The 14,351-nt window shown below is 37.8% G+C and overlaps 1 protein-coding gene across 6 annotated transcripts in view; it reads right to left on the bottom strand.

Annotated features, from left to right (window-relative positions):
- The window catches only part of atrx (ATRX chromatin remodeler), a 212,591-nt gene that overhangs the window by 78,937 nt on the left and 119,303 nt on the right, over window positions 1-14,351 (bottom strand). For all 6 annotated transcript variants that reach the window (XM_063061026.1, XM_063061022.1, XM_063061025.1 and 3 more), the window contains one exon: window positions 2,821-2,958. In XM_063061026.1, the coding sequence (XP_062917096.1) occupies window positions 2,821-2,958 (138 nt within the window). The remainder of the gene's footprint in view (window positions 1-2,820; window positions 2,959-14,351) is intronic.

The following is a 14,351-nucleotide window of genomic DNA, read 5'->3' as shown; positions in this document are numbered from 1 at the left end:
ACACTGCCCTGAAGTTCTTGAACTCAATCCCCCGATTAATGAAGGCCAACACACCATATGCCTTCTTAACAACCCCATCAACTTGTGCAACATCTCTGAGGGATCTCTGGGCGTGGACTCTAAGATTCCTCTGTTTCTCCATAGTGCCCCAAGAATCCTGCATTAACCTCGTATTCTGCCTTCAAATTTGACCTTTCAAAATGCATCAATTCATACTTCGAGTGAACTCCATCTGCCAATTCTCAACCCAGCTCTGCACTGTCAATGTCCTGTTGCAACCGACAACTCTCCACACTATTCACAACTCCACTAACTTTTGTGGTCATTTCCAAACTTATTAACTCACCCTTCAACTTCCTCATTCAAGCCATTTATAAAATTCACAAAGAGCAGGGGTCTCAGAACATATCCTCGTGGAACAGCACTGGTCATCCACCTCCAAGCAGCATACTCTCCATCTACTATATCCACCTTCTATGACAAGCTAATTCTGTAACCACACAGCCAATTTTCCCTGGATCCATGACTCTCGACTTCCTACAGCTTTGGTAAGTCTGCCAACATAATCAAAAATAACACCCACCCATTCTCCTCCCTCCTAGCAGGCACAAGAAATACAAGCCTGAAGGCATGCACCGCCAGGTTCAAAGACAGCTTGTATCCAATTGTTAAAGGACTATTGAATGGTCCCCTATTATGATAAAGTGGCCTCTTAACCTTAATCTATCTCATAATGGTCTTGAACCTTATTGTCTTCTTATACTGCACTCTCTGCAATTGTAACACTTTATCCTCCATTCCAAGCAGCATACACACAAAACATTGGAGAAACTCAGCAAGCCAGGCAGCATCTACGGAAAAGAATATAGTCGACGTTTCGGGCTGAGACCCTTCACCAGGACTGGAGAAAAAAGGAGTCAGAGTTAGAAGGTGGGAGAAGGGGAGAAAGAAACACAAGGTGATCGGTGAAACCGGGGAGTGGGGGGGTGGGGGAGAGAGAAAAGTAAAGAGCCCTACACCACCTCCTTCACTACTATTCAGGGACCCAAACAGTCCTTCAAGGTTAGGCAACACTTCACCTGTGAGTCTGTTGGGGTTATATACTGCATCCAGTGCTCCCGGTGTGGCCTCCTGTATATTCGTGAAATCTGACATAGATTGGGAAACTGCTTCGCCGAGCACCAATGCTCCATCCGCCAGAAAATGTGTGATCTCCCAGTGGACTTCCCATTCAGACATGCCAGTCCACGGCCTCCTCTATTGTCGTAATGAGACCACACTCAGGTTAGAGAAGCAATACCTTATATAGAGCTCTTAATGATAGCGGAGTCCAGGGATATGGGAGAAAGCAGGGTACTGATTGTGGATGATCAGCCATGATCACAGTGAATGGCGGTGCTGGCTTGATGGGCCGAATGGCCTACTGCTACACCTATTGTCTATTGTCTTATATTCCGTCTGGGTAGCCTCCAAGCTGATGGCATGAACATCTATTTCGTGAACTTCCAGTAATTCCCCCCCCCGCTCCCTTTCAGCATTCCCGTTTCACCTTATTTCTTTATCTGCCCATCACTTCCCCCTGGTGCTCCTCCCCCTTTTCTTTCTTCCATGGTCTCCTGTCCACTCGTATTAAATTCCTCCTTTTCCAGCCCTGTATCTCTTTCACCAATCAACTTCCCAGGTTTTTACTTCACCCCTCTCCCCCTTCATGATTTCACCCATCACCCTGTGTTTCTTTCTCCCCTCCCCAACCTTCTAATTCTGACTCATCTTCTTTTTCCTCCAGTTATGATGAAGGGTCTCGGTCTGAAACATCGACTATATTCTTTTCCACAGATGCTGCTTGACTTGCTGAGTTCCTCCAGCATTTTGTGTGTGTTGTTTGGATTTTCAGCGTCTGCAAATTTTCTCTTGTTTGTGCTTCAATGCTCCCTTTCATAATTGTTTTTCCTTGTACTACCTCAACACACTGATTTGATGCTCAAAGGATTCTTTGATTTGACTCAGTACAAAGATCTGTATGGATGTAATATAAAACCTCAATACATGTGAAAATAATAAACCAATTTAACATTTTAAATCAGTTGGACCTAATTTTCAGTTGCGTTAATTCCTGACATTTAAACATTAGTTTAATTTAAATAATAACAAGTTCAATCTTGGTATTTATATCACCAGAGTTGTTTTTTTTTTGCATTTCTTTGTCTTCAGCAAAGCCACAATGTTATTACCATTGGTGGAGCAAGTACGGGATCAGATTATTTATTGACATACAGCGTGGAATAGGCCTTTCAAGCTGCATTGCCCAGCAATCCCAATTTCTTCTGAGCCTAACCACGAGCCAATTTACAATGGCCAATTAACTTACCAACTGGTATGTCTTTAGACCGTGGGAGGAAACTGGAACACCCAGAGGAAACCCAAGGAGTCACAGGGAGAATGCACTAACCCCTTACAGGAAACTACAGGAACTGAACCTGGGTCACTGGTACTGTAACGTGTTGTGCTAACCACTATGCTACCATGCAGACCCTAAATTATTTAAGGAAAGTAGATAAATGAGGAGAAAGGAATAGATAGTTAAGTTGAGAGATTTAATTTTGGAAAGGATTATTTGGAATGCAAACACTGGCAAAATCCATTTAGTTTGATTAGCTCATTCCGTGCTGTATTTGTTACATAAAACTAAAAACATTAACTTTCATGCCGCGTTCCACCAGCATTTTGTGCGTGTTGCTTGAACTTCCATGTCTAAAGTGTTCTGTAATTCATGACATCAATGCATTAAGGAGAAAATGATGTTAAAATAGGTACACCTACATTCAACAAGGTTATTTTGTAATGGTGTCCCTGTAAGAATGATCCTCCTCTTTGTTCGGATAGAATTCATCGCTTTTGATATTGCTGAAGCTTCATTCTTAAGCACATGTCCTTCATCACAGACAACAAAGTCCGGACCTGCACGAGAAAAGATTCATAAGACACTTGTAAATCCTACAACCAAACAGTGATCACTGTAATAATGCAAGGCACAAATTCACTAATGAAGTTTCATAACTATAGTATAGGCTTCATTATTTTTGTTCCTGTTTTAAACATGGACAATGGTTAAAACCACCAGTCATACAACCTTGCTACATCAATTATTTGACCCAGTATCTAGCAAGTAGTATATCAATAGGATAGGAGCTCTTCAATCACATCACAAAGATTAAAATATTTTAAACTTCAATTTCATTTATGTAAAATGCACATTAAATTATTCTCCCCATTCTTTCCAAGACTGGAGCTAGCAGTGAAACTTTGATTAATAGGCCTTCTGGCAACAAATTATTTAGATATAAAGGTTTCATATGATATGTGGTAAATAAGCTATAAATATTACATTTATTACTAAATTGAATAATAAACATTATGAAACATTATTAGTGTATTTCTGTTACAGTAAGCAATGAAAAGGCTGTACAGTAAAACTTCGACAAGCATCAACATACTAAAACTTCAGAGGTATTGTAGTAATCCCCCCCATCTCCATGCCTCAATTTAAAAATGCAGAATAAGGTTCTAAATCAGCTGCAGCTTCAAAGGACATAAACCCACACCACCAGGTTATTATCCTTCAACTATCCAGCCCTTGAACCAAAAGGGATAACTTCACTCACCACCCCCTCATCACTATTCCCACAACCTTGACTCACTTTCAAGGACTCTTCAACTCATGTTCTTGATATTTATTATTATTAATATTTTCTCCTTTGTATTTGCACTGTTTGCTGTCTTTTGCACACTGGTCGTTTGCCCTTCCTGTTTGGTGTATTCTTTCATTGGTTCTATTGTGTTTCTTGAATTTACTGTGTATGCCCATAAGAAAACGAATCTTAAGGTGACATACATGTACTTTGATAACAAAGTTACATTGAACTTTGAAACTACTGATCTTAATTCCATTTCATGAAATTTTAGGCTTTGGCCACTATGGGGCGAAGTAGTACATTGTCTGTCAAGCAGCCATTTTCATGCAGTTTAGTGAACCAAGTTAAGTACATAATTTTCCGCTCTCCATTTCTCACAGATCAAATGACTGATACCAATCCCTCATGGTTAAAGGTACAATACCCCGACTGAATTGTCCTACGATTCATAGAAGAAATTACACTAAATACTTCTCATCTGCAATGAATGCCATTTGATGTTTCCCAGTTACTTAGCATCAACATGTGCTTTGTGGGGTGCAATGTCTTCCCCCACCACATTCTCTCCTGACCCATTCTAGATAATAGAAATGAATATTCCAATTGCATTATAACCCAAAAAACAAAAATAAAACACGTTTTAAACACTAGAATATTATGAAAATGATTTGAATTGTATTTCATTAAATGTTTCTTATGATGAATGATGCTAATGCTTCAATTTATTCAATTACAGCATTGCCAATATTTTAGCTGAAGGATATCAGATCCTACCCAAAACAACGCTTGCTAGAGTCAAAAAAAACAGAAGAGAATTAGTGCTAGGTTTTGGAATCACTTTCCACATCTGTGTTGCTACCTCTGCAGGTGTTGTAAAAGAGTATTTAAATGGACAAAGAGGGGTGAAAGATGGATTGGGGCCAAGGAAAAATATGACAGATCCCAAGGAAAATTAGCATCACCACCAACAAGGCAGACCATTTAAACCAGATTAACATCCCAGCTCATATTTCATAACTTTGTACAGACAATGTATTCAATTAGGAATCATCAATCTATAAAATATCACTTTTCATTAGCTGTAAATTATGGCAGTCATTAATTTAAAAACTTCAAAAACACACAACAGTAATTGCCCATTCTGCACTAGCTTCACCTCAAGCATAGTGCATCACTCAATGAGGCTAAGTTTGCCTTAATTGCACGTTTCCTGTGCTCCATAATTTCCAAATGATTTAGATCAGGGGTTCCCAACACTTAATGGTTTTGGTCTATGGCATAAAAGGGTTGGGAAACCCTAAGATAGATTAAAACAAGCTACAATGTAATAAATGACTTTTAAGGAAGAATTCTAAGCTGCATGTTCAAGTATTTTAACATAAACTGCTTAAAGAATGTGCACTTAAATTTCAATTGTCTCCCAGTTCTAGACTCCTCAACCATTATATGAAGCACAAGTAACTGCAGATGCTGCAATCCACAGCAAAGGAAAAAGAAACAAACTGCTGAAGGAACTCAGTAGGTTAAGCAGCACTGTGGTGGGGGGGGGGGGTGATGAATAATGTAGGATCTCAGCCTGAACACTGAGATGCTGACCTTGTACCTAAGGAAACCAAGGTAGCATACTTGAACAATTGGCGCCCTCTCACTATCACCTCAATTATAAGCAAATGGCTTGAGAGGCTGGGAGGCTGGTTAAAGACTACATCTGCAGCATGCTACCACCCACACTGGACCTCCTACAATTCACTTACCAACGGAACTGGTCTACCGATGATGCCATAGCACTACACACCGTCCTCACTCATCTGGAGAAGAGGATGCACACATTGGAATGCTGTTCCTGGACTACAGTTCAGCATTTAGCACCGTAATTCCCTCCAGACGACAGGAAGCTCAGATACCTTGGCCTGCACCCCACCTTGTGCAGCTGGTTGCTAGACTTCCTATTGGATCATCAACAGGAGGCAAGGACAGGTTCCCTAACCTCTGCCCCTTGACACAGGTGCCTCCAAAGGTTGTGTTCTGAGTCCCCTTCTCTATTCCCTTTACACGCACAACTGTACTGCCACAGTTCCAATCTGCTGATACGACTTTGATTGGCCTTATTTCTAGCTGTAATGAGACAGCCTACAGAGGATAGGTTGACACCCTGACACAGTGCTGCCAAGATAACAACCTCTCCCTCAATGTCTAAAAATCAAAAGAGCTGATTGTGGATTACAGGATGAACTGAGACATGCTCGGCCCAATCAACATCAATGGCTCTGCAGTTGAGAGGGGGAGTAGTTTCAAGTTTCTCAGTATACACATCACCGATGATCTCAGCAGATCTGTACACACTGGCTTTGTGGCGAGGAAAAAAGCATAACAGCATCTCTTCTACCTCAGGGGTTTGAAGTAGCTTGGCATGGCCCCCAAATTCTTCAGGGGCATCATTGAGAGCATAATGACTGGCTGTATCACTACCTGGTATAGGAACTGTACCAACTTTGATCGCTGGGCACTGCAGAGTGTGGTACAGACAGCCCAGTGCATCTGTGGAAGTTAACTTCCCTCCATTGAGACATTTACAGCAGCAGGTACAGAAAGAAGGCCTGGAAGATCATTGGCGACACCAGTCACCCCAAACATAAACTGTTTCACCTGCTTCCATCTGGCAAACACTACGGCAGCGCTAAAGCCAGCACCAACAGGTTACAGGATAGCTTCTTTCTACAAGCCATTAGACTTTTAAATTCACAAGTCTGTACATTGCAATGGAGTCACAATGCAAAGATTTTTACTCCCTCGTTGTGGGATGGATGTAAGATCTAAATAAATTGTAAATTCAATCCACTGAGTTCCTCAAGAAGTTTGATTTTTGCTCCAGCATAAAAGTTTATTTTTCTTTCTTTCTTTTTAAATCTTTTTATTGAGTAAGTATACAAAAAAGGTAAGCCATATAAACATTAATACAATGTTAAAGTATAATAAAATTCCAAAAGATAACAATACCAAAAAGAAAATACTACAAACAATGTAATTTAAGCATAAGAAACCAAGATAACATAATAGTATACTAGATTTTATATATATCAATGGAAAAAAAGAAAAAAAAACCCCCAAAAAAAAACCTACCGTGCAACTAACTAAAAGCAAAGCAAAGCAATGGGCTAACTTGAAACCAAACAGAGTTAAACTTAAAATCACGTCCTCAATCCCGACCTCCATTAAAACAGTGAAAAAAAAACAAGAAGGGTAAATATTACATTAAATGAAAATATCGAATAAAAGGTCCCCAAATCTGTTCAAATTTAAATGAAGAATCATAAAGGTTACTTCTAATTTTCTCCAGATTCAAACATAAAATCGTCTGAGAAAACCAAAAAAAGGTAGTTGGAGCATTAAGCTCTTTCCAATGTTGTAAAATACATCTTTTCGCCATTAAAGTAAGAAATGCAATCATTCTACGGGCTGAAGGGGAAAGATTACTAGAAATTTTAGGTAGTCCAAAGATAGCAGTAATAGGGTGAGGAGAGATATCTATATTTAATACCTTAGAAATAATATTAAAAATATCTCTCCAAAAAGTTTCCAAAGTAGGGCAAGACCAAAACATATGAGTTAAAGAGGCTATCTGCCCCGAACATCTATCACAGAAAGGATTAATATGCGAGTAAAAACGCGCTAACTTATCTTTGGACATATGTGCTCTATGCACCACTTTAAATTGAATTAGGGAATGTTTAGCACAAATAGAGGAAGTATTAACTAATTGTAAAATCTGCCCCCAATCATCCACAGAAATGGTAAGCCCCAATTCCTGTTCCCAATCTACCCTAATCTTATCAAATGGAGCTTTCCTGAGTTTCATAATAATATTATAAATCATAGCCGATGCACCTTTCTGACATGGATTAAGGTTAATTATCGAATCTAAAATATATATAGGAGGAAGCATTGGAAAGGAAGGAAGTATAGTACTTAGAAAATTTCTAACTTGTAAATATCTAAAAAAATGTATTCTTGATAGGTTATATTTATTAGATAATTGTTCAAAAGACATAAGGGAACCATCTAAAAATAAATCCAAAAACCGTAAAATACCCTTAGTCTTCCAAGTTTGAAAAGCGCGATCCGTAAAAGAGGGAGGAAAAAATATGTTACCTAAAATAGGAATCGCTAACCCGAATTGATTAAGATCAAAAAATTTTCTGAATTGAAACCAAATACGCAAAGCATATTTAACGATCGGGTTAGAGACCTGCTTAAGGCGTTTCGAATCAAAAGGAAGAGATGAACCTAAAATAGAACCAAGTGTATAACCCTGAACAGATTGTAATTCCAATGCTACCCATTTAGGAATAGATAGTATATCCCGGTCAAGTAACCAAAATTTCATATGTCGAATATTAATAGCCCAATAATAAAATCTAAAGTTAGGTAATGCTAAACCTCCATCTCTCTTAGCTTTCTGTAAATGTATTTTACCCAGTCTCGGATTCTTATTCTGCCAAATAAATGAAGAAATTTTAGAGTCGACTTTATCAAAAAAAGATTTAGGAACGAAAATTGGTAATGCCTGAAACACATATAAAAATTTTGGCAAAAAAAACATCTTAACTGCATTAATACGACCAATCAAAGTTAAATATAAAGGAAACCATTTAGATGAAAGTTGAGTAATATGGTCTATTAATGGTAAAAAGTTAGTCTTAAATAAATCTTTATGTTTACAAGTAATTTTAATCCCAAGATATGAAAGGTAATTATTAATCAATTTAAATGGAAATTTATAATATAAGGGAAGATGTTTATTAATCGGAAAAAGTTCACTCTTACTAAGATTTAATTTATAACCTGAGAAAAGACCAAATTGTGCTAATAACTCTAAAACAGCAGGAATAGATCTCTCAGGATTAGAAATATATAAAAGTAAATCATCAGCATAGAGTGATAATTTATGGGACTTTAATCCCCGAGTTATCCCAGTAATATTTGAAGATTCTCGAATAGCAATTGCAAGAGGTTCTAATGCAATATCAAATAATAGGGGACTAAGAGGACAGCCTTGTCGAGTACCACGAAAGAGAGGAAAAAAAGGTGAGTTTAAAGAGTTAGTACGAACCGAGGCTACAGGGGAGTGATATAACAGTTTAATCCAGGATATAAATTTCAGGCTAAAATTAAACATTTCAAGCACCTTAAATAAATAAGGCCATTCTACTCTATCAAAAGCTTTCTCGGCATCTAAAGAAATAACACACTCAGGAACATTTTGTGAGGGAGTATAAACGATATTTAACAATGTACGAATATTATAAAAAGAGTAACGACCTTTAATAAAACCTGTTTGGTCTTCCGAAATAATAGAAGGAAGTACTTTTTCTAGTCTATTTGCTAATAACTTAGAAAAAACTTTAGAATCAACATTTAATAAAGATATTGGTCTATAAGATGCACATTGAGCAGGGTCTTTATCCTTCTTTAGTATTAAAGAAATTGATGCTCTATTAAAAGATTCTGGAAGTTTACCAAGTTTCAAAGAAGCCTCAAAAACCTTATAGAGCCAAGGAATCAATAAAGAAGCAAAACATTTATAAAATTCAACGGTAAACCCATCAGGGCCAGGAGCTTTCCCCAGATTCACAGAAAAAATAACATTCTTAATCTCATCCATTGTAATGGAAGTATCTAATAAAGAAGACATATCCTGTGAAATCTGAGGAAAGTCTAACTTATCTAAAAAATCATTCATATATTTAGAATCTCGAGGAGACTCTGATTGATATAAAGAAGAATAAAAATCACAAAAGGTTTGATTAATCCCCACATGATCCAATATCAATCGATCATTTTGGTTATAAATCTGATTGATTTGAGATTTAACATAATTAGATTTCAATTGATTAGCCAGCAGCTTGCCAATTTTATCACTGTGAACATAAAAATCACTTCTTGTTTTCTTTAATTGGTTTACAATCGAGGACGAGAGTAGTAAACTGTGTTCCATTTGAAGTTCAGTTCTTTGTTTGTATAGCTCCTCAGAAGGAGCCATAACATATTTCTTATCAATTTCTTTAATCTTGTCCACAATTGCCATCTCCTCCTGCTTCTGTTTCTTCCTCAAAGCAACGGAATACGAAATAATCTGACCCCGAATATAGGCTTTAAAAGTGTCCCAAAGAGTGTTAACCGAAATATCTTCTGTATGGTTAATTATAAAAAAAAGCTCAATCTGTTCATTCATAAAATTAACAAAGTCCGAGTCCTGAAGCAACAGCGAATTAAAACGCCATTGTCTATTGTTTGGTATATTGGCCATAATTTTAATAGAAAGCTTAAGTGGAGCATGATCCGAAATGGTTATAGAATCATAATCACATTTAATCACTGAAGGAATGAGACGAGAATCAATAAAAAAATAATCAATTCTTGAATAGGAATGATGAACATGTGAAAAAAAGGAAAAATCTTTTTCCTGAGGATGCAGAAAACGCCAAATATCCGTCGACCCAGAATCAGAAAGGAAAAAATTAATCAAATTTGCAGATTTATTAGGTAAAGTCCGTAAAGGAGCCGAACGGTCCAAAGCTGGAGATAAACAGGTATTAAGATCTCCGCCCCAAATCAATGAAAACTCGTTCAAATTCCGAAACTGATCAAACAATGATTTATAAAATTCCGGACAATCCATATTAGGAGCATAAACATTAACCAAAACTACTTTTTTATTAAATAGTAAACCACTAACCAATAAAAATCTACCATTCGGATCAGAGATAATATCCTGTTGTATAAAAGTAACTGAGGAATCTATAAAAATAGAGACGCCTCGAATCTTAGCATTGGAGTTCGAATGAAATTGTTGTCCCTTCCAGAATTTGAAAAAACGTAGTCTGTCCCCCCTCCGTACATGGGTCTCTTGTAAAAATAAAATTTGTGCTTTAAGTCTCCGGAACACTTTAAAAACTTTTTTTCTTTTAATAGGATGATTGAGACCATTAGTATTCCAGGAGACAAAATTAATAATAGACTCCATAAATCCTAAAGTCAACCCACGACAAGGAGGATTGACAATAGGCGCGACCCACAAACCCGGAGAGGAAACAGAACATACAAAAGATACCGGGGAAAAGGACGCAACCAGTACTTCAATAATGTATATAGCCCAAAGAAAAACAAACTAAAACGTGAAGCCCCTCCCGCCACCCCCCAGCCCAAGACCCCAAGGCAAAATCTAAAGCAGACCCGCCAGAAAGAAGCAAGCGCTAAAACTACCCCCATGACTTCCGGTATACGCTCCCTAAAAAAAAGGTATAAATATGAAAAGGATCAGCTAATTGTAAAACAGTAAAAAAATAAGTAAAAAAAAGTTAGCTCAATTAGAATACACACAGAACAGAACAAAAGCCGGAAAATATATATTAAAAAAAAACCACAATAAACCTCAAACTCATGAATAGACACAGCAACAAAAAAAAAATAGGATTATTAACATAAAGTGATTATAAAAAGCAAAACAGAATAAAATTTAAACAAAAACTACAAAATTTAAGGCCGCACAGGAAATACGTAAGATGACAAAAGGGAAGTAACCACCCAGAATCCCCTGGGAAAAGAAAGAAATGACGCAGTTAAAAAGAAAGTTTAGTAGCCATATTAAGAAATCGAAAGTAAACTTTTCTGCCCAAATAGGGCACAGAAAAGTTAAAACCAACCAATTCACAGCCTCCGATCGACGGAGAAAATTAAAAAGAAAGCAATTAAGATGTTGGAGATGAAAGTTGATCCAGATAACTCTGGGCATCCGATGGAGAATCAAAAAAACGAAGGGCTCCATCTGACATGCGAATCCTTAGACGTGCAGGGTACAGCAGCGCTGGTCTTAAATCCATCTTATAGAATTCCGACATCACGGATCTGTAACGGACCCGTTGGTCCCAGATTGGTTTACTGAAATCTTCCACGAATCGGAACTTAAGATCCGAAAAATCAATGAAACCTTTAGATCGAGCGAATCGAAACAGTCTCTCCTTGTCTTGAAAGTAATGAAAACGTAAGATAACATGCCTAGGTCTATCTGACCTAGACGAGTATGATGGGATTCTGTGAACACGATCCAGTAGCGGTGGTTGGTCAGGAAATACAGTAGGGAATGCATCTTTTAAAAGTTGGGAGAAATATTTCATGGGGTTGTTACCTTCAGCGGCTTCCCTCACGCCAATCATTCGTAAATTCTGCCGTCGCATTCTAGATTCCAAGTCAGAGTTTTTAAAAGTCAAAAAGTCAAGTTTCTTCTTCATTACATTAATTGTTTCTTCGATTTTCCCCATCTTAAGCTCACTTTGTTGCGCGAATTTTTGAAGATCAGATATAGCCGACTGATGTTCCGCAATACATGTTTGCATCTTATCAATTAAATCGGCAATTTTCTGGAAATTAGTTGAGATTTCCGTATGAATCAGGTCTTTAACAGGGCCTGCAATTTCCGTACGAATCATCTCCCTAACAGAGGTTGAGATTTCCCTCTGAATTAACTCCGATATCGCTTTCAAAGTCACCGGTGATTCAGTCGGAGGGAGATCCGTAGCTTTCGGTTTAACCGGAGGTTTACCATCCTTGCCGTCTTTCTCGTTCTTAGACATAGCAGATCTAAGTTCCATCCAGTTGTCGGAGAATTCAGTTTAATTCAAAGTATTGTAAGAGTTGATGCCTTAATGGTTAATTAAAGTATAGCTGACCATAGAGAAAAAAAACTCAGAGGTAATGGAGCGAGTCAAGAACGCGACTTCACTCCATGAGCGCTACCGGAAGTCCAGCAAAAGTTTATTTTTAAACCATGTATCTCCTGTTAATATATTGAAAACTAATCGAGTCATCCAGTTGTTTATGTCTCAGAAAGCACATATTTACCGTGTCCAGTCATACACAATTCTTTTTTTTTGAAATCTAATACATTTCTGGAAAACACATATTGCACCCTCAAAAGAACCATAAATCCAGTGCAGTATCCAGAATTGCTCACCGTATTCCCAGTTTGGATTGATTGTGGTTTTGCTCAGCTGTAGCTCAATTCACAGTCACAGTCATACAGCACAGTAATGGCCCCTTCAACTATTCAGTCCATGCTGACTAAGATGCCCATCTAAGATAGTCCCACTTGCCTATGTTTGACCCACATCCCTCTAAACAGTTCCCATCCATGTAACATGATTTTTAAATATTGTTTAATGTACCTGCTTCAACCGCTTCCTCTGGCAGCTCACTTCATACACGGACTGCCCTCTGGGTGGAAAAAGGTATCCCTCAGTTTCCAACTGAATCTCTCTCCACACACTTTAAACCCATGCCCTCTAGTCGCTGGTTCTTCAACCATGTGTAAAAAGACTATGCATTCACACTACCTATGCCCCTCATGATTTTATGCACCTCTGTGATATCACCCATCATTCTCATACAATCCAATGAATAAAGGTCCTAGACTGCTCAACTTATGTATTTTTTATATTTGCACAATTTGCAGCATATTGATTTTCAATCTTTATCTAGTTTTTCATAAATTCTATTTTTTTTATTTTCCTGTAAATGTTTGGGGGAAAAAATCAAGGTAGTATATGATAACATATGCACTTTGATAATGAATTAACTGATACTTGACCAAAGGCCAAACTGTAACATTAACTCTTTCTCTCTGTACAGATGTTGCTTATTCTGCTGAGAAATTTCAGCATTTCTGCTTGTATTTCAGATTTGTAGCTTCAGCTGTTTTTTTTTTGAAAATCAAGAATTTATAATATACTCCAGAAATTTCTCAAAAGTGGACATCAGATCAATTGTTCTTCAATTACCAAGAAACCATAAATTTCTTTAGTATGGAAAATGCACTATTTTCCAGCCTAAGTTCTCCATTTGAAAGAGAGTCTGACTACTTAACCATCTATGCCGTTTATAATTTTTACATGCATTTAATCTTGACCTCATTTAGCAGAGAGGTTTAAGTCCCTGATCGAGGGATCAGGTGAAGGGATGTGTTGCATCTCCTACAGCTGCAGGGAAAAAGTCAGAGGTCCTTTCAACTACCAGTGTCTGTCTCAAAAGTGGTGCCACAGGTGTATAGGGTCATAAAGAAAGCTTTTGGCACATTGGCCTTCATTAATCAAAGTATTGAGTACAGGAGATAGGATGCTATGTTGTAGTAGTACAAGATGTTGGTAAGGCCTAGTCTGGAGTATTGTGTGCAGTTTTGGTCACTTACCCACAGGAAAGATATAAATTAGGTTGAAAGAGTATAGAGAAAATTTACAAGGATATTGCCGGGACTGGAGTACCTGAATTGAGGAAAGACTGAATAGATTAGGACTTTTTTCCTTGGAATGTAGAAGACTGAGTGGAGATTTGATAGAGGTATACAAAATTACGAGGGGTATACATAGGGCAAATAAATGAAAGCAGGCTTTTCCACTGAGGCTGGGTGGGACGACAACTAAAGGTCATGGGTTAAGGGTGAAAGGTGAAAGGTGAAAAGTTGAAGGGAAATCTGAGGGGAAACTTCTTCACTCAGAGGGTTGTGAGAGTGTGGAACGAGGTGCCTGTTAAAGTGGCCCAATTACAAAGTTTAAGAGAAGTCTGGATAGGTACACGGACGGTAAGGGTATCAAGGGCTATATTCCCAGT

This window comes from Mobula hypostoma, chromosome 10 (genome assembly GCF_963921235.1).
Source record: "Mobula hypostoma chromosome 10, sMobHyp1.1, whole genome shotgun sequence".
Classification (NCBI taxonomy): Eukaryota; Metazoa; Chordata; class Chondrichthyes; order Myliobatiformes; family Myliobatidae; genus Mobula; species Mobula hypostoma.
This window is presented reverse-complemented; position numbering and strand designations above follow the sequence as displayed.